Source organism: Diadema setosum, chromosome 9 (genome assembly GCF_964275005.1).
Source record: "Diadema setosum chromosome 9, eeDiaSeto1, whole genome shotgun sequence".
Lineage (NCBI taxonomy): Eukaryota > Metazoa > Echinodermata > Echinoidea > Diadematoida > Diadematidae > Diadema > Diadema setosum.
This window is the reverse complement of record NC_092693.1, coordinates 33,010,501-33,037,199: the sequence shown is the minus strand read 5'-3', so window position 1 is coordinate 33,037,199 and position 26,699 is coordinate 33,010,501. Positions and strand designations below refer to the sequence as shown.

Genomic DNA, 26,699 nt, shown 5'->3' with positions numbered 1-26,699 from the left:
ACAGCAAGACCTATCTCCGAAAGCCCAACTATGTAAATGTGTGCGACGCACTAGCTAATCGCACGTGAGATGTTGTGCCATAGCAACAACGGGCATATTGGCGCGGCGTTCGAAAGAAGATTAAAACTGACGAGTGCGATCCAACATGGAGCGTTTAAAGTTCCATTTTCGATAGGAAAAACTTAGTCTTACGCTATGAAATTTAGTGTAGATGTAGAAAACATATCAAAGATTCCATTTCTGCAAAAACCCAAAATTGACAAAAATAATGGTCCAAATCTTTGTACCCCGCCTAGGAGGGATTTGCCCTTGTGACTTTTGCCTGAAACTGTTGTCGAGGGTCACAAATGTTCTCCCATCGTGTCGCGATGACTTCTAATGCCTCTTTCACATTTTGGTCTGCACTGAGTTTACCGAACTGACACACTGAACTAATTCTTGTCTCCATTTAACTTCTAAGACCCCATTTACACATGGGCCGGCTTTATCGAGTCGGCCTCACGCCGGCGTCTAGCTGCCTCCAAAAAATGTCGAAAGTGTGTTTACACATAGCAGAAAGGTCGGCTTGACTACCCCCCGTTTACACATACAGCAGCTTGGCCGGTCTGCGTGGCGAAGCTTTCAAGAGTCTCTTCATATTATTTCTTTTCGCATGGTCATCGTGTTCGATCTCAAATCATGTGATTTTCATTATGCGATTTCGCCATTAATATAGTACTTTAGCGCTTTTCACTTATTTGTTCTCCTTTAACGGATGCGTTGCCTTCATAGCTATGAAGTTCGATGATGTTAATAAGGAGCTCATACGAAGTAAACAATACAAACCTTACAAGTTAGACTCTACACAAATGCAAAAAAAAAAAAAAAGATACAGAAAGACTGATTAAGCAGAAAACTCAACAGCGTAGTTCAGGACTCCAGTGAAGCAAAATTAATCACAAAACAAACACACTTATTTGATTATTTGTAAGAGTAGTTGGTCATTCGGCGTTCGGATTTCTGACGAGCAATACCGAGGTCAACAAATTCACGAACGATGACGTATCCGCACTATTGCACTATTGTGTTTACATATACGTGAAGGCGGCATGAGGCAGCCTTGAAGCCGACCTCAAACCACCTCCAGAGGTGGACCGAAACTGGGGCGGCCTCAAGCCGCCGTCAGTCCACTTGTGTGTTTACACTTACGTTCGAGGCGTGAGGCCGGCCTCACGCCGGCGTCAGTTGTATGTGTAAATGGGGTCCAAGTGAAGGCAGCTGTAAGATTTCCTATAGATTCCTGGGCTTCATGGCCTTTATGTGTTGTATATTAAAGCAGACATCAAACAAACTCATAAAGTCTGTAGCCAATGGATATATCATGGTAAGTGGCATTGCACAGCCCCTGTATGGGCACTGAATAAATGCTGTGTAATGATTATTCAGCGTGGTAACTGTATAGTCACTACAATTCTCCGGCATAGTCTCTGAACGCAACCTGCACAGGTTCCACACAATGTTCAAGAGGCTGCAGTGAGCGTGTGGTAATTTCACTGATATTGCTTGATTCACTGATGATATCCACTCAGCCTCTTTGACGGTCTGAACAAAATTTGCCCTTTATGTGCCCACTCATTTTGCTTTTAGAGCATGTTATGGTACTGGTTCCATGACATTTGCTAATGTGACAATTGCTCCAATGAAATATCTACACTCTATATAGCCAAACAAATTTTACCCACAAACATAACCACAACCCTAATCCTAACCCTCACATCAAATTACACCTAAAACCCTATTACAATACTAACCCTAAGTCCTTGGAGAAAGTAAGACTGGAGCAGCTGTCACGGGAGCAAATGTTGTGTCACCCTGGTATCACACAGAACAATCCCACGTCCATTTTCATCTGCTGCTCCCAAACTGTTGAATGAGCTACCCAGAACTCTTTGCAACCAATAATAATTCTTCAATGTCTCCAAAAATGTCTAAAACGTCCAAACATCCTAAAACCTCACTTTCTTGAGGATGATGAAAAAAGAGAAATGAAGGTGGGCAGATTTGCAAGGCCTCCAACTCACTTGTTGTGGTCCAGTCTTGCCACACTGCAGTCGTTCTCGTAGCCACCCCGCTCGTTGAGCATGGCAGTGTGCGCAACGGTGCCGATGGGCATGTCCATCTCATTTGGGCAGAGCTTTTGGAGGAGGGCAGTGGCTTCTGGTCCCTCAGACTGTAGCAGGTGGGGGAATTGAAGCAGATACAGAGCGGTGACTATCCAGACTGAAAGAATTACAAGTTTCTGATGGACTACAAGTCTGTCATTTACATAGACTGCCATTCACTGCCAGCAATGGATGACTTTGGGACATGGTGAATGGTACTTGCTTGAACATATTTTATATCAAAGGAATCTTTACATCTCATGAAAAGTGAAACTTTGCAAAATTCTCTTCATATTTTCTTTCGGCCATTCTTCTTTTGTGATATGAATAGGAAAAGAAAAGAAAATTCAATTTTTTTTTTTTTTTACTAATCCACACTCTGTTTTCACTGGTTCCATATTATATATGCTTGGGGATACCTACTTCAGAATATATAACTGCAAAAGTCAGAAAAAAAAGAAGAAAAAAAGGTTGATGTAGTACCTTGACCTTTACTATGCTTTGTTTGGCATGCACACTGGAACAGATAGCATTCTTTGTTAGCACACAAAAATGCCCAGAAACTCATTGTCACTGAATGGAGATTACCTACTCCCCTTATCTTGTCACCACAGCCTTCCTGTTGAACTGTGGCTCATTGCTACACTTGATTGGGCTTGATAATCTACAACTGAGTCGGGTTTCACTGGATCACTGAATGCTGTGGAAAAAATCTGGCAGGTTCAGCTATTAACCCGTTGAGGACGGACTGATTTTTCTATAACACGCATTTCCCGTAGACACCTGCCCGAGTATACTTGGGACTCGTCTTCAATGGGTTAAAGCGCCTGGGCAGATGAAGGGTTAAAGGGTTAATGTGGAAAGCTTCTTTTCTTGAGAAATATCATCCACAGCTTGTCACTACTTTGCAGTGCACAGAACATACCTCCAGCTCAAACTTGCTGAAAGAGGACATATCCATAAGGCAGACACTCTCTCTGCATGCCCAGTACTCCTCGTTGACGTAGTCAAACCAGCCGGGCTTGCCGAATGTTGGTCTCTGCAGTTCATGGTAGAACTCCTCTAATGTAGAGAGAAATGTGATAACATTGGGCAAAATAATGATGATAATGGGTATTCCAGCAGAAGGGCTCTTTCCACCTGACTAAACTGGATCTCAATGTGCAGAGCTACATGTATACCGCACACAGTGGAATTATGTATACAACAACAAACTAACATCACAGAAGTACATAAAATTTTATTAAAAAAAAAAAAAAAATCAATATTCTGTGGGATTAAAGTTTTCGTGCCGAGTGGCGAAAAAACATATTCGCAGGTTCTTGAGTTCATCTTGAGAATTCAAAATGCAGAAAAAATTGTGAAGATTTTATCATGGGTTTTAGAATTCGCACTGGCCCAAAAAAAGTGTGAAATACGAAAAAAAAAACAATAAATAAATAAATGTACCATGAATATTTCTGTGTTTAAAGTAAACAAAGAACAACAGCAATATACGAGAACGAGAGATATATGGGGAGATAGATATGGGAGTCAGTAGGACCAATGAACACATTTTGTCTATGATGTCACTGCTTTCATCATAGGTAACTTGCTTTACTCTCTGGGCTAACTTTACCTTTAAAGGACAGGTTCACCTTCATAAACATAAGGATTGAGAGAATGTAGCAATATTAGTAGAACACATCATTGACATATGTTATGGGTAATATTATTCCCCCTGCCTTTACAAAGAGGCAAGTCAAGTGCTCTCTTATTATGCGAAAAAGGTGAAAATATGTTGAATTTTCTTTACATTTTCTTTATACTGTTGTACGCATATGACATCACAAGCTGTGTTAGTCTCCTCATCCAGCAGTTCCAACACAAAAATTTTAAAGATTCATAACTTTTGTATCGATTGTCTAATTTTCCTCAAACTTTCACTGATGTGTTCTACTAATATTGCTGCATTCTCTCAATCCTTATGTTTATGAAGGTGAACTTGTCCTTTAACCGTTATTGTGCTTTCTGTGCCATGGTGTAAGCCCCCTGTATGCCACATTATTCTAAGAGAACAAAGTAGTCATGCTTTTGGAAAATATTATGTTTTTCAAATCGATCTAATTTTCATGATTTTTGTAATCCTGGACATGTGATGAGCAAGTTGTAGAGGAAAGCTAAGCTTTGCTTTGATGTAAATTGTATGAAAAATCTATGATTGTTTTTCTTTCAAATGACCAGAAGATCTATTATTGCAGAGGCATGACTTTTGCACACACAACAGTGACAGAAACTCAGAATTTACTCACAAATCCAGTAGTGAAGATTTCTTGATATTCCATCACCACATACAGTGTACAATGCAAGCTACATGTGACAGGAATCAAATTGCCAGAAACGCTTTCATCGTACTGTGGCATTTAGCGATTTATATATCGGTTTGGACGGGTTTGAGTGTTTGAGCAGTATATGCAAACTTGGCATACCATCGACCGGGGTTGGGTGTGAGAATGTGGCACATAAAGAGTTAAACACTGTGACAAAATGTGACCGTGCACCACAAAACAAACAAAAAGTCACACCTAGAGTATTGTGATCAGGTTTTTCTTAGAGGCCCCTTTAATTTCTTGAAAATCCTTTGCACCCTCTTCACTTTCAACTCTAACAACTTTTGAAAGGATGATGCTACTGCTCTGAAAGTTGACATGTATCATGGTCAGAATGTGGTAATAGACCATGCTCAATTTAAGCTTAATCTGATAATCCCTTAATTGTTGGTGCTACAGTGATTAACATTATGTTTTTGTCCCATTCATCGCACAGCCAGCACGGCTTAGTAAAGATTAAGCACTTGAATAGACTCTGTACTTCAGAGCCTCTTTTCTCAGTTCACACTTTCCAGAGTGTGTGCTTTCTTTCCAGTATCTATATAGGTTAGGAGAATCCATTTGCAATGAGTTATACATCATTTTAAAGCTTAGAGTCTGCTCTTTCAGAATCTGCCCATAACTAAAAATCAATGTCTGGCGACTTTTTGTTTGTTTTGTGGTGCAGGGTCACATATACAACTGAAAATACAATTCTACCTTGTGCATTCACATCCATGAAGTAAACCGGCCTCTCCACTCCGCATCTCTCACCAAATACCGCCCCCAGCTCCCGCTGAGCACTGTAGAGTGGTGAGCAGCGCAGCATGCGTCCGGTTTCGAAGTCAGGCTCACTCGCTAGAGAGTGATACAGCAGGCCTGATGATGGATAGAAGAGAGGGGAAAAAAGGAAAATATACAGTGCATCACAAACAATCATCAAAAGATCTACAATATTTCATGCAGTCAGCCACCGTGATGACACACTTTGCCATGATGGCCTTCAAGGAAATAAAAGCCTGTGTGCTTTGTTCGGGAGCCACTGATTTGATGTGAGCCCTTACATTAATAATTTGCTCACAAGTATTAACCCATTGTTAGGTTTGAGTCCTGATTGGCACAGAAATTGACACACTGTCCAAAGTCCTTGGCTCAGAAAGGGGTAAGTAACTGGATGTATTGCATAGTTGTATCCCCATGGGAATTACACAACAAACATAGAGCTCTACAATGTAAGAGGGAATTGATTAATGTACACATATCCTCTATATTATGAGAGGAAGAACCCAAAGGGGCCGAGGGGGGGGGGGGGTGGGGGTGGGGGTGGGAGGGGTTGAGTTCAAATTGCTACCAAAGCAGGTAAGCAAGTACCAGCCTGACCTGTTCACTCAATAAGTGTTTTACTAAACATTCCTATTGCCTATTGGGTAACTGTACATCTGTACGTCAATCTTTAGCTCACATAGTGTGACTTTCAGTTTGAATGCATTATCGATCCAAGTAGTGTGTTCTTTCATTGTGTTGTACACTCTCATACCCTATACATTAATATTCTTTGCTTTTAAAATGCGAAAATGAGACAGAGTATTGAAATAAATGCCAAGGTGAATCAGGTACTGTTTAATGTTGTGAACTGCTACAACACATAATGGTCAACACTTAAATGGCTGGTATGCCTTTAACTCTCATCACCTACACCTATTCTAAATGTTTCAGAGCATAAAACCATAGACAACTAACTACAAACTGGTAGCTGCCTGCAAAAATTGTCTACAAATTATGACAAGCTTTTTGGGTTTCAATAAATGCGTTCAACACCATGCCAATATAGCATTTCTGTCATCGATAGCACCACTCCCCTGCACATACCTTCACTCTCCATAACCCTGTCTCGGAGAAACGCCTTGTTGTTGTGATAGTCCGTGAAGCGGCGTACGTCAAAGGACCACGGGTTAATGGAGGGTCGGCCCTCAGCGATATACTCTGCCATCAGTCGGCCTGCCCCTCCACTCAGGGCCACCCCTTTGGATGAGAAGCCTGCCATGACAAAGTAGTTCTTCATCTGTAGGGGGAAGAGACAGACACTGTTCATGGTGAAGTGACATCAGCATTCTAAAGCCTACTACCCACATTAACCCGTTCCTCCCGCAATTCTCCAGAGCCTTCAATGCCCTAAAACTAGATTCTTTTTGCAGGTCAACGGAGAACGGATAGGCCGGTAATCCGCCTGTGCGAAGGCAGTCAGGTGGTACATGTATCCCCTTTCCATGGTCAACTACATGTGCCATCGAACAATGAAAACATTGATCAGTTGGGAGGTGTGAATAGAGCATGTGCTATTAGCACATGGGCTCCGAAACTCTTTTGTTCAACACAAAGTAGGCAACTGAATGGAGTCAGTGAAAGCAAATTTCCACTGAGCTCAGCCATGCTTGCTCTGTACATCTTCATATAAATTGTACAAGTTTTACATCATCATTACCGAGCACTACTTTGGAAAAAAAAACCCAAAAACAAATAATACTGCAATACACACTGTTTTCATACAGAAAGAAAACTGATACTGATAGAAGAAACTGTAATCTTTCTATAAAAGCCATTTTACCGGGCAGCAAAAGGCAAATAAACATACTTTCAGGCCAAGAATGCAAGCACTCTTGTCTAAGTTTTAGGAACCTGTATACCAGGTTCCCGTGAAACAGTGTAACCCTTTCAGGACTGACTTTCAAAGATGCTGGTGTTAGGGTATATTAACAGGTTCCCTACAGTAGTGAGAGATATGAGTTAAAGGGGAATTCAGCAATAGTTTAAATTTATTCCAAAATGAAAGAGTAAAATCTTGCAAGCACAGCAGTGAAAATCTGATCAAAATCACATCAAAAGTAACAAAGTTATGAAATGTTAAAAATTCTCTCATTTTTTCCCAAGCTGTTTTTGAACAGCTGATATGAATATGCACATAAGTGAGCTCATATTGTCATCTTCTCAGCTTTGAAATGATTACAAGTTCGTCCCAATGAAGACTTTCTTTATCCACTAGAGTATGAGATAAATCAGCGCCCAAAAATACCCCTGTATGCAAAATTTCATACTTTCCGCTGGATATGTGGTAATGAGCATTTCAATTTTTATTTTTATTATTTTTTTTTAATATCTGTCCCACTATGCCCTACATATACATGACCCTGCATCACAAAACCAACAAAAAGTCACCAGACATGGATTTTAGTTAAGGGCAGATCCTGAAAGAGCAGACTCTAAGCTTTAAAAGGATGTTTAACTCAAGTCAAATGGACTCTCCTAATCTATCTAAATGCTGGAAAGAAAGCACACACTCTAAAGTGTGAACTGAGCAAAGAGGATCTGAAGTGCAGGGTTTATTCCAGCACTTTTGCTGTTATCTTTACTAAGCCATGATATTTGTGCAATGATTGGGACAAACACGGGATGTAAACCTCCATAGCAACAACAATGAAGGGATTATCAGATTAAGCTGAAATTGAGCACACTATACTAACCCATTCTGTCCATGATCAATACCAACGTTTGAAGCAGTAACATTATCCTTTCAAAAGTTATTAGAGTTGAAAGTGAAGAGTGTGCAAAGGATTTTCAAGAAATGAAAAGGAGCCTCAAAGACATACCTAATCACACTGCTCTACAAAAAATGGGTTGTAGAAAAACTGCTAAAAACACACTTTCCCATTCATTTCATGATTCAAAACTTAAGAATAATGTAGAAGAAGAATAGCTCTTTCAGAAAATATGAAAAACTCAAAACTGACTTGGTTGACTCATTTCACCTTTGAGTCCTCACGCAAAATCAAGGGGTGTGACTTTTTGTTGGTTTTGTGATGCATGGTCACATATAGTATCTTCATTTTTATGACTTAATTGGTTTATAGTCTTGTGTGCATCACTGATTGGCTAACCACAGTCACCTGATATCATAGCAGCTCCAAAACTGTCAAAACATATGTTGTGGGAAATACCCAAAGGATTATCAAGTTCATACAGTATCCCCCTCCCTATTCATCCCCATACCCCTACTTTTTGGTTGAGACCTAATTTCAGGTTTCTAACATTTTTGGTGAGATAATGAGAAACCTCTTATGAAATATGAAAGCATGTAATTCTATGAGGAATTCATCATTTATTTGATGAAAATTGGTTTTGAAATGTAGTAGAGCAGATAAGCCGAAAAATTGTGCGAAATTTGAGTAAAGCATGTTCCACCGATCCTTGGCAGGTTTCTACCTTTGACCTCTGATGACCTCCAGAGGTCAATGACCTCAAATTATCAGAATTTTGATATTTGGTGCAATTGGTTGATGATAAACATGATAATGATGTCTTAAAAATTCATTTGTGTTACAACTGAATCACTTTCCTATTCCTCAGATCAAGGGAAATTATTTACATGTCTCTGCCTTTGACCTCCGAGGACTGTGACGGGTCAATGACCTCAAAATATCAGAATATTGATATTTGACGTATATTCAATGGTTAACTGTATACCTGGTGTGCAATCACGCATTTTGCTATTAGCATTTATGCTACAATAAAAGTGTCTTCTCATTCCACAGAACATTGGTCATTACCCTGTGTATATTCAACTTTGACATCTAAGGACAATGTGAGGTCAGACTTTTAGAATATCAAAATTTGTGTAGGATTACAATTATTGATGTTTGGCTTCATTGGTTTAATCCTAAAAGTTAAATCATTTACAAATCACGCCTTGACATTATAATCAAAGCATGTTTGCATATTCCACAGAGCATTGGTTCATGATAAAAGGTCTCAGGAATGTGAGCGGTCAATTACTTCAGAAATGAAGCTGACGTGTCTTCAGTGATGGTAGTGACCTCAAATACCGTATGTCCAGAAAAAAAAAATTACAACGGGACCCTCCGCAATGATATCTTTAAAAACATTGAATCAATCTGAATACAAATTTAGGGTATGAAACTGTAACTCATTGCCCACATCTTACAGGAAACCCCATTCGATTTGCTTCAGTGGTCAAAGAGAAATGAGGAATTTTGTAGAGGATGTCAGGAATCTCTTCCCTCCAAGTTCTGCCTATTGTATTCACACACATGATCAACGAAGTGCTAAGATTGGAAGAATCAAACTCATGACATGCTTTAAAACAATCCACATTTCTCTGTGACCACTTAACCAAATTGAATGGGGTTTACTGCAAAATAGAGCTAAAATTTTATATCTTAACACCCTGGAGTAGCATTTAGACAATTTAATCACATTGGATGTTATCAATGCGAAAATCTGATTGTATTTTTTGGGGGGACATACTGTAGAATATTTATGTTCGGGTTAGTTATGCAGCCTAGCTTGCATGAAATTATGTGCAACATTATCAAATTTGCACTGGACAAAGTTTGTACGCTTAAACATGGAAAGTGGGGACAGGAGTACCATATTTTGGGTTGATGCTTAATAGCATGTGAACAGGCTTATGGCAGTTTATGGATGTTTCAGTCATTCCAAACCCGATTTTCATCAAATAAACTTTGAATTCCTCTTAAAATGGTATGCTTTGTACTACATCATAAGTGTTTTCTTGGTAGCTTGCAAAAAGTTAAAAGCCCAATTTTCATCTCCACCAATACTGTACCATCCCTTTAAAGTCTCAGCAGACTGCATACCTCTGGAGCTGGTCCAAAGAGAAAATTGCCGTCTGGAGAGAAGCTCTCTGGACCATTGAAGAGCTGTTGGACCTCAGCCTTCTCAGCTAGGGGCACCCTCTTCAGGAAACCCTGCAAGTGGGGGGCTGCAGTTTGGAAATAGAGAGATCATAATACACAAACATTCAAATCATTGAACTCAATGGGACCAAGCATGATTTTCACTCTCTCTTCATATACTGGACTGCAGTTAAAGGAGACCTCTGGATGATTTTCAAATTTTTACATTTGAACATATATAAATTAGTTATACTGGGTACAGAGTTTCAGAATTTATGATGATTGGGATGAAAAATAAGAATGTTTTCGAAGTTTATAACAAATTGCAATGAACAAGGATGATGACATGGCAGCCTCACCATAAGAATGCATGAGATGTGGCTCAAGGAAGCAGCTCAAAAGAAAAAGGCATGCATAGATTACACACAGGTGAGCTTGCAAGCATGCGGTATTGTAATGGAATGACACTGCTACATTTCTGAGATACACTGTATGTGAGGCTCCTTTGTCATCATCTTTGTTCAGTGTAATCTATTTAAGGTTTTTGAAAGTACTGTTTCTCTGCTCAAGAACCACAATAAATTCTACAAATCTATACATGAAGCTGTTGATTTATGTACTACATGATGTGAACTTATGAAAATCGTCCGGAATGCCCCTTTAACTCTTTATGTGCCACGTTCGCACGTCCGACTCAGTCGACGGCGTGCCAACTTCGCATATTCTGCTCAACAAACAAAGCCGCCAAAACCGATCGATAAATCACTAATCGCTGCTAATCCGGCGGCACAATGAAAGCGTTTCTCGTCTTTTTGTTCCTCTCATATACGGCTTGCATTCTATGTGGTGATTGACTATCAAGCGGTGTTCCCAACTAGATTTGCTCGAACATTCTAAGTTTTTGTCACGGTTTTATGTGCAAAAGGCATGCCTTTACAGTAATGTAGCAACTGGTTATTCAAAAGAAAAATTTAAAATAGATTCGTCATACAATTTATATCGAAACAAAGCTTGGCATTCCTCTTTAACTTTGTCTACTATTATGCCCATCTAAGCAGAAATTTTTAGAAGTTATACAAATTGGAAAAACATAATTCTTTCTCAAAGCATGACTATCTTCCTGTTTCAAAATAACGTGGCACACAGGGGGTTTCCACCATGGCACATAAAGAGTTAATTGTTTGACAATCTATCAATGTATGGTGCAAAACACTTTCCACTGTATGACTGTGCAGATAAATTACCCTTTGCTTTACATGTACAAGAAGTAAGTTGTATCCATGTCATCCTGTTTGTCAGAAGTGCCCCCAAATCAATAATACACATACATGTAATCTGCCAAAATTTTACAAATCTTGACTAAAAATGAATATCTGAACTTTGCTGTATTCATGCATGTGTTTCCAAAAACAGAAATTCTGGCCTGTTACATACACATTAATAAGAACAAGAATACTCCTAACTCATCCAAGGTACCTTGTTTCTAGACAATCTTTTATCCTAATGAGGTCCCCCCTTGTGGTACCTCCAACTGAACACAAAATTCACCAAAGTGATCCCAGTCCTCCTCCAGGGACAGGAACTCGGCCTTCTCCGGGATTCCCTCATAGAACAGCGGGATTCCCTTGGTAGTGAAGGAGCCCACCAGTAGGCCTCCACCCCAGTCAATCATGTAGTTCCCGAAATCAAAGTCTCGCACATCTGCACAGAATGTGATGGTGGATCAGAAACTTCTAGATGTTGGTAGGTTACATAAGTTCTCAGTTCTTACATTTATGTACGATCTCTGCAATGGAACTATTCTGCACCCTCTGTATGACTATTGCCAAATTGTGCATCATACTTACTGGACAAGAACAAATGAAAAAAGAATGTTGTACTTACCAAAATTTAGAACCACACAGGGACAACTTTCGCTTTCTTATTTAGGACCAAAACTTTGGAACAGATTGCCACGAGAAATGCGTGAACAAAGCAAAAGATCTACATTTTGTAAATGCCTTGCAGATTTCCTACTCTAATAGATATTATACTGTATCAAGTATTATTAGTTTTCTATGTTAGAAAACGATAGTTTTGACCAATTTTGATGGTTTTACTTCAAACTCGAATTTCTCGGCTCTGCCATCAGCGATTTTAGGATCCTTTTGTTGTAGCGGGTCACAATTGGAGTGCTTTCTGAGAAAGAACTGTCTAGAAACTAATTGTCAATGAATAGAGACTACATATGTAATTCATACTGTGCCACTATGAAATCTATGTTGGACTGAGGCGCAGTGCTACACCAGTGGGTGGGCTTATACTTTACAAATAGATTATCTGCATTTTGAATGGGTTACTAATTGGTGGTGAAGTTTTATACGTGCCTGTGAACATTAAGGGTTAGATGATCTAGGCTTTTATATGGGGAAAGTTATAGGGGATAATCATGAAGAAAGGTCCCAGTATGTCTGAGAAATCTGTTCATGCTACATACTGCAAATGCAGGTACTACGCAGTTGCCTCAATATTTGTAGAGAACATATACAAAACAAGGAAAAGTAGAAATTACGCAGTGCGTAATATATGTCCCCGCCGGAAGTAGCATTTTGTAGCAAAATGTACAATACAGGTCAAAAAATCAAGGTCAAAGGTCAAAGAAGTCAAAGGTCAAAATTCTGTGTAGAAGTTTTGAAGCCCTCAACTAGTGCCATCACATAAGGCAAACGGAATCGAAATCGGATTAGAAATGGCGAAGGAGTAGCATTTTGTAGCAAAATGTACAATACAGGTCAAAAAATCAAGGTCAAAAGGTCAAAATTTTGTGTAGAAGTTTTGAAGCCCTAAACTAGTGCCATCACATAAAGCAAGCGGAATCGAAATTGGGTTAGAAATGGCAAAGGAGTAGCATTTTGTATCAAAATGTACAATATAGGTCAAAGGTCAAGGTCAAAGGTCAAAGGTCAAAATTCTGTGTAGAAGTTTTGAAGTCCTCAACTAGTGCCATCACATAAAGCAAATGGAATCGTAATCGGGTTAGAAATGGCGAAGGAGTAGCATTTTGTAGCAAAATGTACAATACAGGTCAAAAAATCAAGGTCAAAGAAGTCAAAGGTCAAAATTCTGTGTAGAAGTTTTGAAGCCCTCGACTATTGCCATCACATAAAGCAAACGGAAACGAAATCGGGTTAGAAATGGCGAAGGAGTAGCATTTTGAAGCAAAATGTACAATATAGGTCAAAGGTCAAGGTCAAAGGTCACAACTGAAATTCTGTGTAGCAGTTTCAACGCTCCCATGTAGTGCTATCATATAAAGCAAACAGAATCAAAATTGGCTCATAAATGACAGAGAAGTAGCAAATTGAAGATTTTGATCACACAAGGACGCACACACGGACAAACAGACGGACACACGGACACACACACGTACGGAGCCCGTTTCATAGTCCCCTGCTCGAACTCGTTCGGCGGGGACAACTATGATGATAATGAAAAGTTTTTAGGAACACACAAGACTTACATGGGTATTTCTGAGGTTCGACTCCCTCGATGGGTTTGGTAATCATGTACTGGTGTTTGACGCTGTGGAGAGGTACTCTAACGGTGGGATTACTTCGTAGACCAATGTCCCTTGCCCACTACAGTCAGTGACAAAAGAAATAAAGATCTATGATAATTACTTGACTTTATCAACAAACAAGCAAGCAGAACTAATATTTGCATTTACACGTTAAGTCTTGAAAGACTTTTGCCGCAGAAATGATCATTCTGTTACCATTAAATCGGTAACTTTGAGTTTCATGACATAATCAATATTACACTGAAGAAAGACGAGATGGCACTGCTTCATTAATATTATACGTCCAAGTAGATCCTTGTAATTTGATTGGAGGATTGTTGGTGACGTGATATTCAATAAGTACTCCATTCAACGCGCCGTGCAATTTTGGTTCTATTTTTGCGTGCAACCTGGTTCGATTTTTTCGTTCTATTCCACGGTTCGAGAAATTGTACGGTACTGCATGTACTGTGTGTTGCATATTGAGGATCGCACGCAGCTACGCTTGTAGCGCGTGCAGTGTACGTGTGCGGTACATGCATGCGCGTATGTAGGCCTACGTAGTGCTAGTGTACGTGTATGAGCGCTAGCTGTGACCTGTATCTACACTGATTGCACAAGCCAGAAAGAGAATTGCAGTGGATCCACATGTAAGTATGGCTATATTTTTCATACATAGACTTCTAGGCCTACTTAGACCTACCCAACAATCCTCCAACCAAATAACAAAGATCTACTTGGACGCTGTATAAAATAAATAGTGTATGGTCTTCACTCGTGCAATGGAACGAGATTTCGCACTTGGTGAAAGATGAGGCGCACTATTCAACTCGGCTTCGCCTCGTTGAATAGAGCGCCTCTATCTTTCACCTCGTGCGAAATCTCGTACCATTGTACTCGTGACCATTCATTATTTGTATACTAAAATGTGCACAAAATTACAGTGATCTGCATGTAAAACTTGCAAATTATGAGAAAATTCAGGAATTTCTATTATAATGTTTTAATCTTCTAATTTGTGCTTAATCTCCTATTATACAATGTACATATTTATATCCCTTTCTTTTTGTCATCCTGGTTGTCCTTAAAAAAAAAAAAATGGAAATAAGGTCGAGTTCATGAGGTGGGAGGGATTGTCTCAATGCAAAGACCTTGACAGGTACAAGTACAACTATCAAAATCAGTATTATAAAAATGGCATGTAATAGCACTGGTTGCAATCATACGCAGTTCACCAATTCTTCCATTAGTTTGTGTGCAAAAATAAATGTTTCTGGTCAATGAATTAGCAACTAAAGCCGCTATTCCTCTATTTAGTTGTTGTAGCTAGGTTACTGCAATACAGTGTTTTTATGTGCCATGTTACACTGTACCTGTCCACCACAGTTGACGAAGTAGTCACACCGCACTTTGCCATGAGAGGTATCCACGGAATGAACGCTTCCATTCTCACTGTTGACCTTGCTAACTTGAACCCCCTCCAATATTCGCACACCTGGGTGGATGCAATATTATAAAATTATGCACAGGATAGAGTGCGTTAGTGAAGGTGCGGCGCGCTCGAGAGTATTGACAATGGTGCGACATGCATGAGGCGCAGCCGAGTGCATGTTTGCAACCGTTGTCAATACTCGAGAGTGCGCCGCACCTTCACTAACGCCACGAAATAATCCTGTGCATCATTTGTTTTATAAAATGGGTCGAAAACTAACAGCATTATTCACGTACCTTTGTGGGTCAATACCAGTCAGCTACATGTAGCACTCGCTCAAAAGTCAAGATGTCCAAAGATGTTCGTCCCAAACATTTACGCACGTCGCACTCGGAAATCCCGCACGTAAGTACTGTACGTACGTATAAGAGTATACGTACGCCACGTGTTATGCACAAGAAAGGCCGCCGGCTGTTGTGGCAGCCCGAACTAGAAGTTGTTTACAGGATTGACAGCGCGTATAGTAGCGCGTGACGCACTTGTAACAACTGATTGAGTGCGCACTGCTAGTGTAAACATTGTGACGTACGTCGACTACAGGCCGTGCATTTACTAAGAAATTAATGCACGCACACGTGACTCATTTCAGCGCTTCCAATTGGCTACATTCTTGAACCCATTTTATAAAGAACACTATCACATGTGGCCCGCCACAACAAAAGGATCCGAAAGTTGCCAATGGCTGAGCCGACAAAATTGAGTTTAAAGTCAGATTATAAAAATCAGTCAAAACCATCAAGTTTCTGTTGTTGGCAGAGTTGATATTTTTCCGTGTTGTTGAAATCATGAATAACACCCAACTGGAGAAATTTATGAAAAATAAAAACCCTGCAAAACATACGGCATAAACAGCATTCCCATTGAGTGAAGGCAGTTCTAGACAAAAGCGTTGGAGAGCAAACTGTATGTGCTTCAACATGTCAGATAAGCTTGCTTTCTGAGAGCGTATGATCTATATCAATCATGGAAAGCAAACAAGTATTAAGCCAGCTACATTGCATGTGCCTGCTGTCCATACATTACACTGTATAATATGTGACCCTGCACCACAAAACCAACAAAAAGTTGCCAGACAAGGATTTTTGAAAGTGCAGCCATAAAGCTTTAAAATGATGTATTTAACTCAATTTGAATGGACTCTCCTAACCTATCTAAATCTTGAAAAGAAAACACATTCTCTGTAAAAGTGTTTACTGAGAAAAGAAGCTTGAAAGTATGGGGTCTATTCAAGCACTTAATCTTACCAAGCCTTGCTAGTCATGCAAATGAATGGTAGAGAAAGCAGAATGTGAAACTCTGCAGCATAAATAATGCAGGGATTAGCAGATTAAGCTGAAATCAATCATGCTCTATTAAAAAAAAAAAAAAAAAAAAAAAAAAAAAAATGGTCAACTGTGTTGACCATGATATTATGCTGGCTCGCTTAACGAGCCACTTTGGCATCTCCGGGAGTGTGAAAGCTTGGTTCACCTCTTACCTCTCCGACCGCAGCTTCAGGTTGAAGGTTACAGGTGAGCTTTCGGAACCAATGTCTCTTGCTTTCGGAGTTCCTCAAGGTTCCGTACTAGGCCCGCAACTTTTCAGTCTATATACTCAACCCATGGCTGACATCATCAATCACCATGAGGGCATACAGCATCATAGCTATGCTGACGACGTGCAACTCTACACCTCTGCAGACCCGAAGGACAGTCAGGCAATTGAACTTGCTCTCACCACATTATCTGCATGTGTCAGGGACCTACAGCTGTGGATGGAGGGTAATCTGTTGAAACTGAACTGTGACAAAACTGAATTCCTTGCTGTCGCTAATCCGCGGTTCCATCCCTTGATATCTGATGTCACCCTGACTGTTGGTAATGTCGTCATTCATCCATCAAGTTCAGTTAGAAGCCTGGGTGTCGAAATTGACTCCTCCATGAAGCTGAATCACGTTTCTTCTCTAAGCAGTTCGCTTCATTTTCATCTCTCAAATATTGCACGTATCAGGCCTTTCCTCGATAAGAAAGCTTGTGAGCATGCTGTGAGAGCTCTCGTTACCTCAAGAATAGACTATGCAAACTCCATGCTGTCAGGTACTTCTTCAAGTAATGTCCAGCGCCTTCAACGTGCTCAAAACCGTGCTGCAAAGCTGGTTTTTCTAGCCAAGAAGCGTGACCATGCCTCTCCTCTTCTTCAGCAATTACACTGGCTCCCTGTGCAAAAGCGAATCATCTACAAAATCCTGTCAATCACGTACAAATGTCTTCAGAATTGTGCTCCATCTTACCTCATGAGTCTACTTTCACGTCACCAATCTAAAAGACAAGGAATGCGGTCAGGCCAAGACCCAACCCGGCTGTCTGTCCCTAGGACTCTCACTCGGACAGGAGACAGATCCTTCTCAGCAGCTGCCCCACGCCTATGGAATCAGCTCCCTCAAAGTATCAGGGAATCACCATCTCTGTCAGATTTCCAGAAGTCGTTGAAGACTTTCCTTTTCAATATCTGATTGATTCATTATGTATTTTTTTTTTCTTTCTCTCCTTGTCTGTTGTATTTTTGTCCTATCTTTCTTTTCTCCTACCTCCCGAGCGAAAGATGGATTTGTGAAGCGCTGTGATACATTTGTACTATTTGTAAGAGCGCTATAGAAATACTAATATTGTATTATTGTATTGTATTGTATTAACACATTATACCAATAACTGATGCCAACTTTCAAAACAGTAGCATCATTTTTTTTTTTCAAGTTATTAGAGATGAAAGTGAAGAGTGTGTAACAGGTTTTCAAAAGGGGACTCTACGACACACCTAATCACACTATTCTACGACAAAAAGTGTTCTAGAAAAAATATGAAAAACTTAATATTGACTAGGTTGACCCATCTCACCTATTTTGGGTCCTGACACACAATAATCGACTTTTTGTTGGTTTTGTGATGCACGGTCACATTTACTGTACACATGTCATGCTGGTTTAAATTTTGCAAATTTTAAGAGTAGACTGGTTTTCCCAATTCAGCAAATGCACCAAATACTGCCTCTTACAGCAATTAATACACAGTATTAACTGTGACCGTGCATCACAAACCAACACAGTTGCATGCCTCAATGATATCAGTCAGGGAAACTCTAAATTTCCCGAGAGAGGCTGTTATCTCACAAAGTTAAGATAGAGCGTGGTATTACGTAATTACCGAGAATTTCCACGCTGAACGAGACTGTACAAAGTGAAGGGCAATGACTTTTCCATCTCTCACATCGCCTTAGAAAAGAAATCATAGAAAATAGCCAACACAGAGGCTCATTCTTAAATGCAACTCTATGAAAGAAAATAAAATTTCTCACATTTTTACACTCAAAGTATAGAAAGAAAATGCACTGCTGTGTTGGCTTCATGCTTTTCAGGAAAGAAGACACAATACTTTTCAAATTATTAGCAAGTTTAGCCTTCCTCTCAGCCACGGCTGTTGTCCTTTTTTTCCCCTACAGTTAAAAAACAAAAGGAGCGAGATATAGGAGAGGAGGTATTGCTTACAGAGAGGGGGAGAGGGAGAGAGAGGTATAGGGGAGAGGGAGAGTGAAAGGGGGAGAGAGCTCTAGTCAGAAAGGGGGAACTAGAGGGGGAATATCACTTGTAGCTGGTGATCGCACATGACATGTGTACAATGTATCTATATTACAGGTGTATTGGGCAAGTATGCTGTATACGGTGTATACACACAGTAAATGATCCTATAATACACTCGCACTTGCAACCGGGGCTGGCTTAAAGGACAAGTTCACCTTCATTAACATAAGGATTGAGAGAATGTAGCAATGTTAGTAGAACATATCATTAAAAGTTTGAGGAAAATCGGACAATCCGTTTCAAAGTTATGAATTTGTGAAGTTTTTGTTCAGTCACCGCTGGATGGGAAGATTACTGCAGTGTATGACGTCACATGCGTACAACAATATAAGGAAAATATAAAGAGAATTTAACAAAATTTCATCTTTTGAAAAAAGTACTCATTCCCTTGACTCGTTACTTGTGGGTAATATTATTCCCATTGCCTTTAGAAAGAGGCAAGTCAAGTGCTCTTTTATTATGCGAAAGAAGTGAAAATATGTTGAATTTTCTTTACATTTTCTTTATACTGTTGTACTCATATGACATCACGAGCCTTAGTAGTCTCCTCATCCAGCCGTTCCTACACAAAAATGTTAAAAATTCATAACTTTTGCATCGATTGTCCAATTTTCCTCAAACTTTCACTGATGTGTTCTACTAAATATTGCTGCATTCTCTCAATCCTTATGTTTATGAAGGTGAACTTGTCCTTTAAGAGCAGTTCTGAAAACAAACATGCCTGAAAAGAGAACACGAAGCAATGGCTAAGGCGCTCTTCCACGCTTCGTTGAACGCACTGATTAAAAAAACAAAAAACAAAACAAAAACCCAGTATTTAACGTGATCTTGGAAAGTCACGCTTCATTGAACACACTGATCTTAAAAAAGCAGTATTTAATAGGATCTTGGAAAGTCAAGAGTTTCCCTAACTGGTTATGTGAGAACTCAAAATAGGTAACCATAGGTCAATCTACAACGTAGTCAATCTTAAGTTTCGCCGTTTATATTTATGTTTTCTGAAAGAGCAACTATTCTTTGACATAATTCTTATTTGGGATCATAAAATCAATGGAAAGTTGTGCCTTTTTTTTGCAGGTTTTCTCTAACACTTTTCTGTAGAATAGTATGCTTTGTCTCAGGGACCCCTTTTCATTTCTTAAGAAAAGCAAACAAAACTTTGCACCCTCTTCCACTTTAAACTCTAATGACTTTTGAAAGGATGATGCTACTCTTTGAAAGTAGAAGTACTAGTTATGAATTCAATGGTGTTGATAGGCTGTGCAAAATTTTTAGCTCTTATTCAGATAATTCTTTCACTTTGGTTGCTTTAGGGTTTTGTATCCTGTTTTTCATTTCATTCACTGCAGAGAGCACAGCTTGGTGAGATTAAGGACTAAACTAGAAATGTCGCTAAGGCGACTGGTATGCCTCCGCCATAATGCACGATTCTCCTAATAGGTCTATAGTACATGCAGACAATGTGTGATTACATTTTCACAAAATTGGCAAAATATCAAAATGACAAGTTTGTCACAAGTGTGTTGAATGTTCACCTTCCTTGACCTAGGTTTAATTGGATGAATAGGAGAGCATGTACTTGGGGATTTAAGGACTTTAACTTGACTTTGACCCATTCATAAGTTTATGCATTGAGTAATTTTCAAGGTATGGAGAAAAAGTGCAATTTCTATAATGAAAAGTTCATTGTTACCATTTTCATCTGGCCTTTGACCCTAAAATTCATAGGATAATCACTGTCAGGCACAACATGCATAAATACGTAGAAAGTTTCAAGATAACTTGAGCCACTTCTGAGATATGGAGGTAAAAGTTAGTTCAGCACTTTCCCTTGATCTTTGACCTTTTGACCTTTGAGGCAAAAAAAAAGAAAAAAAAAAAGAAAAAAGAAAGCTTCCAGAGAATCTCTATTAGGTTATACATGCATACACCAAGTGTAAAAAAAGAAAAGATAATCCTGCTGGCATTGCATAAATGAGGGAAATAGTGAAATTTTGAAGTGTTGCCCTTGACCTTTGACCCATGAACCCTAAATTCTCTAGATATTCACTGCCAGTCAGTACATGTATGTATACTATGTTCCATGAAGATACAGAGAAAAAAGTTAAGTTTTGATATTTTTACTTGACCTTTTGACCTTTGACCTCATGACCCCAAACTTTCACCAAAGAATCTTAATTGGGTAATACATGGATACACTAAGTTTCAAGAAAATATCTTCAGGCATTGCATAGATATGGTGGAAATAGTGAAATTTTACGAATTTGACCTTGACCTTTTGACCTTTGACCTTGAGCATGTGCACCCAAAAGTTGATAGGCACAACTTCACCCCCTAATACACATACATGCCAAGTTTCATTAGGATACCTCAAAAGGTTTTTTAGTTACGCTGTCCACAAAATTCATTACGGACGGAAGGACGGACGGACGGACGGACAACCCGAAAACATAATGCCTCCGGCACCACTTCGTGGCGGAGGCATAAAAAAGTAGACACTACACTTCAAAGCATCTTTTCTCAGTACCGTCTTTTCCAGCGAGTGTACATTCTTTTCATTATTCAGAGAGGTGAGGAATGTCCATTTGTACAGAGTTATTCATCATTCTCAAGCTTAGAATCTGCTCTTTCAGAATTTGCCCTTTCTAAAAATCCATGTCTGGCAACATTTTGGTGATTTTGTGATGCAGGGCACAAATTGTCTCTGAAGCAGGAATTCACAATACAAGTTATACTTTGCTTTTTGAAATAAAATTCTATGTCCTTTTAATTCTTTCTGTTACTGGGATTCTTGATCATGAATTTAACCATTCCAAATACAATGTATTACCTTTCAAGTCCCGTTTGATAAAACAAAATCATACCAATGTATCAAACTTCATTTCTATCTCAGTCTCACCATTGGCCTTGGCACTGCGAGCCAGTGCCATGACAGTGTTGGTTGGATCTGTTCTGCCGTCTGAAGGTGAGTACAGTCCGCCCAGAATGTCAGTGACCCGTAAGTAAGGCACCAGCTTCTCAATCTCAGATGGAGTGAGCATCTCACATGGACTACCAATCTCCCTAACGAATCAACAACACAGGAACCAACATTTAGGACTGATGACATGAAAGTCTTTTAACACACCAAAGAGCCTTATACAAAAGTATGCCGAAATACCATCTGAAGTTTTTATACTGTTACTCTAAAAATATATGTTTTAAACTGAAGTACGTATTCTGATATCTATCTCTCCACAGTTGAACATTTGAAGACTTTAAACATGTTTATAAATTACCTATTCTGATTGCTACCTCACAGCTTGTTTTAGCGATTAGTGTGACCAGGAGGTGGGCAGTTAGAGCAGTTGCATATTAGAGGTTAGCCTTTTGTCAAGGCCTCGTGGCTGAAAAAAAAAGAGACTAACTGCGAGAGAACAGGTGAACGCGAGACCGAGAGGTGCCACTCCGTCTCGCGTTCACCCGCTTCTCGCAGTGCTCTGTGTGTTGGGAGTTAGTCTCATTCCTAAGCCATGAGGCCTTGTCAAGAGGCTAATTACAGGTGTGCACTGGATAAAGAAACACGGCAAAGATACTATCTTATTGGTCCCCCCCCCCCTCGACATTTCGTGTGATTATTCCGCAACGCGTGATGCTCTCGCCGCGACATTTTATGACTTTTTTTTCTTTCAAGTATCGCGCAACTTTTTAGACCAAATATGTCGCTCCCGGGCATACTGTTTTGAGGCCATGCCCCTTTGAAAAAAATTTGTCGACCCCAAAATTGCTCAAAAACATGATTTTGTGTACAAATCCAATGTAAATTGTGTTTTTGCAATTAATTCATATAAAAATAAATATTTTTACTTTCAATGGCTGATAATGATTTATTTTAGTCTGATTATGCTTCAAAGGTATTAGCCCACATTTGTAAACCTGCAGCAATTGGTCTCATAGTTAGCATGGAGTTTGGGTAAGATTGCAGTAACACCTCTGCAAAATTTCGTTCCAATTAGTCCATTACTTTCATAAAAATGAATGAAAATGCACCGTATGCATGCGTATAACGCTCGCTAGCTCCGGTCCACGTACGTACTACATGCATGCGATACATATGTATGTTACATGTACGTAGCTAGCCCGCGCTCGTAATTCGATTTTGGGTCGGGTTGACCCGGTTTGAAAATTGATTCTAAAACGATGACTTTCTCTCTTTTTATCGAATAAATAGACAAAGAGCAACAGGTGAGGTATGTTACTGTTATAACTTGTACTTGAAGTCATATTGGACCTGTTTTATGCAGTTTTGATTTTCGTGGGTTTGCAAATGTGGGCTAGTACCTTTAAAAAGTTTCTGCAACAAATTTTGACGAAAAAAAAACAAAAAAAAAAGTAAAAAACAAAGAAATACATAAGAAATTCAATAAACAATAAAATACATAAGAAATGATTATGAAGCCGAATTTTTGCTTCAATATTGTTGAGGATATTGAAAAGAATATGTTCACCAAAAATTAGAATTCTTGGAGCTTTATTTTTTGATTTATAGGCAAAAAATATATATATATTTTTGCATAAATTAGCATAAAATTAATATAAAATACATAAATCAAAATTTAAAATACATTGGCCTTTACCTTTGTGCAAATTTTCGCGAGGATCGTGCGATCCATGACCTAGATTTGAGGGGGGCCAAAAAGCCCCCCCCCCCCCCCCCCCCCCCCCGGTGGTTTCAAGTTCCTCAAAAAACCCGGTGGGATTAGGGTTAAGGACAGTGAGATCTAAATGCACGGTGACTGTGCATCACAAAACAAACAAAAAGTTGCATCCCTTGATTTTATGTGAGGTCTCAAAACAGGTGAAATGGGTCAACTAAGTCAATCTTGACTTTTTCATATTTTCTGAAAGAGCTATCTTTCTCCTACATTATTCTTTAGTTTGAGATCATAACATGAATTGAGAAGTGTGTTTTCAGCAGTTTTTCTACAACCCTTTTTTGGGGGAGAGTAGAATGATCAGGTATGTATTGGAGGCCCCTTTTCATTTCTTGATATCCTTTGCACACTCTTCACTTTCAACTCTAATAACTTTTGAAAGGATTAAGCTACTGCTTTGGAAGTTGGCATTAATCATGGACAGAATGTGTTAATACAACATGCTCAATTTCAGCTTGATCTGATAATCCCTTCGTTGTTGTTACTCCAGTGGTTGACATCCTGTGTTTTGTCCCTTTCATCGTGCAGCTAGCGCAGCTTGGTATAAAGATTAAGCACTTGAATAGACCCTGCACTTCCCAGAGCCTCTTCTCAGTTCATACTTTTCTAGAGTGTGTGCTTTCTTTCCAGTATTTGATAGGTTAGGGGAGTCCATTTGAATTGAGTTATACATCATTTTAAAGCTTAGAGTCTGCTCTTTCAGAATCTGGCCTTAACTAAAAATCCATGTGTGGCGTTTTTTTGGTGGTTTTGTGATGCAGGGTCACATATGACAGCTTACAAATGTACTACTACCCCAATTATTTGAAACTGGATATTCAACAATGAACAATTATTAAATGCTTTGATCATGGTCTGACGTCATGACTCAAACTCCAATCTGTCCATCTTTGCACAGTCCTATACTAACACCATTTGAATACTGTATGTTGGGGTGCTTGTCATTACACACCATCTATAGGTAAAAGAAGAGACAAACAACACATGTGGCTGGATGAACACCCCACTATCAAGTAAAATGCTTTATACACTGTATGTAATCTACTTGCCAACAAATGTTTGCTCTCAAAACTATACAGTTCTCAAAGGAAAAATTACTACATATGTTGTGCTGAATCAAAATATTGCACAGCCTTTAACCTTCCAAGACATTATTCACATGTGAATTCAATTCCTTGAAGAGTTGCCTATTGGTAGTCACAGAGACTACAAAATAGATTGATGTAAATATGCATGCCCCCATCCTATGCATCAAGAAGTTGTGTTTTTACCTCAAACAAAACTAAACATTCCCTCGCAAGTTATAATAACATGATAAGAGACATAAAATGTAAAGTAGCACCTATCACTGACCAAAATCAAACATCCGTTTGCAGCAGGATTTTATCACAATGCCAGGCAGAAGTAGGCTGTATGAAGGTACGCGTAACAAAGTTCAACCATGAACAACACACTGTCACGGACATTACAGACACACAGATTCACACACAAAATTGTGATAGCAATAGGACCACAAAGGTATGTTGGTGGTCGGATGTTAAAGACTCCACCAGAAGTGTGATTTCTCCAAGTCAGGAACAGTTCTACAGTATGCAAACATTCAACAGTACTTTACAGCTACAATTGTACATGTATGGTAAAATGATTAAAGTTCAGACACGATTGTAGATAAGGATAAAGGTTGTTTATTGATGAAATTGGAAAGAGTTCACAACCAAGCTAGCTTTGCGCATTTAATATGCTTTGATGGTTGAGAGAAGAATAAGTAATAAAAAATGCTTTGTAAGCAAAAAAAGAAAAGTATGTTCTACTGTTCTACACATTATGCCTGCTTATCACCTGATGGCAAGGTTATCATATGACAAACATGTACGATGTACATGATGTAGACATAATATCAGTACATTGATTAATTGTATTTGTCTATTTGTACATGAGCAAAGCAAAGCGTTACAGTGTATACATGGGCAGGGAAGGGGTGTTGACAGTAATTTAGTAAAGAAAAAATAAGGTTTATGGGTTTAGGGAGGGCCATGGGATGGAAGCTGGCGGGGTTCTGAGGGGTGATAATGAAATGATGACTTACTTTTCCATGGCATGGACTCTTTTCAGGGATGTGAGCCTATTCTGGGTCTGGGCCAGCATTACTGCCCCTGGGACTCTGTAACCTGCAAAAAATCCAAGAACCAGGTCAAACCAAGGATATTTCACATTTTGCTTTGATTTCTGTTGATCGCTTCATATTTTCACTGACTTGGTAATTACTTCTTCTTTTTTTTTTCGTGAGCGAGAGTTCCTGACATTAGTTTGCTGTCGTTTTTTTTTTTTTTTTTTTTCCAATGTCAGTATACACACATAATGGCCTATTGGAGTATCAACTACAGAAACTGATAATGTGCAAGACTGCTAAAAAAAACCACACACAAATATTACTCACGCAGGCATTCGCGATACCTGTTAATTAGCACTGACGTTGTTGACGGTGCTCCATCCAATGGAAAAGACCTTGAAGTTTGACATACTAGTACAATATATCACACATTTACCTATGACATGACCCAAACAAATGCCTTGGACTTGCCCGTGAAGGGCTAAATACCAATAAATGCACATAATCATTTGAAACATGTGGTATGCTGACAGCTTGTTGTTATCTAAAAGAGTGCTGTATAAACAAATTTAACCCTGGACAGTCCGGTCCCTCCTATGAACAGGGGACCACTGTGGTGATTCTATCACTTAATAACCCGTTGAGGACAGACTGATTTTGCTACAACACGCATTTCCCATAGACACTTGCCCGAGTATACTCGGGATTTGTCCTCAACGGGTTAAAGGGTGTGTACAGTTCTGGTTGATGTGAGGATTTACATGTAGCTTTTAATTTTTTTGCGAGATATTCAGAAACCATATGTCAAAGAGCTTGCAATTCCAAGGGGTATCAAAAGTTTATTTGATGAAAATTGGTTTTGAAATGGCCGAGATATGCAAAAAAAGTTGAAACAAAGAGATCCTAATAAAAGGCGTGGCCTGTTGCCTTTTATCATTATCACTTTTTTGGATATCTCAGCCATTTGAAAACCAATTTTCATCAAATAAACATTGAATCCTTCTTAAAACTACATGCTCTTTCATATTTCATATTAAGACGTATCTCATTAT

The 26,699-nt window shown here is 39.2% G+C and overlaps 1 protein-coding gene across 1 annotated transcript in view; it reads right to left on the bottom strand.

The window, feature by feature from the left end:
• Nucleotides 1-26,699, bottom strand: part of LOC140232614 (pyruvate dehydrogenase phosphatase regulatory subunit, mitochondrial-like) — a 56,012-nt gene that overhangs the window by 7,826 nt on the left and 21,487 nt on the right. The window contains exons 4-13 of the mRNA XM_072312712.1: nt 25,624-25,705; nt 21,743-21,906; nt 15,112-15,233; nt 13,700-13,817; nt 11,749-11,901; nt 10,162-10,286; nt 6,359-6,551; nt 5,210-5,368; nt 3,067-3,203; nt 2,061-2,209 (exon numbers count right to left, since the gene is read on the bottom strand). Of these exons, the coding sequence (XP_072168813.1) occupies nt 2,061-2,209; nt 3,067-3,203; nt 5,210-5,368; nt 6,359-6,551; nt 10,162-10,286; nt 11,749-11,901; nt 13,700-13,817; nt 15,112-15,233; nt 21,743-21,906; nt 25,624-25,705 (1,402 nt within the window). The remainder of the gene's footprint in view (nt 1-2,060; nt 2,210-3,066; nt 3,204-5,209; nt 5,369-6,358; nt 6,552-10,161; nt 10,287-11,748; nt 11,902-13,699; nt 13,818-15,111; nt 15,234-21,742; nt 21,907-25,623; nt 25,706-26,699) is intronic.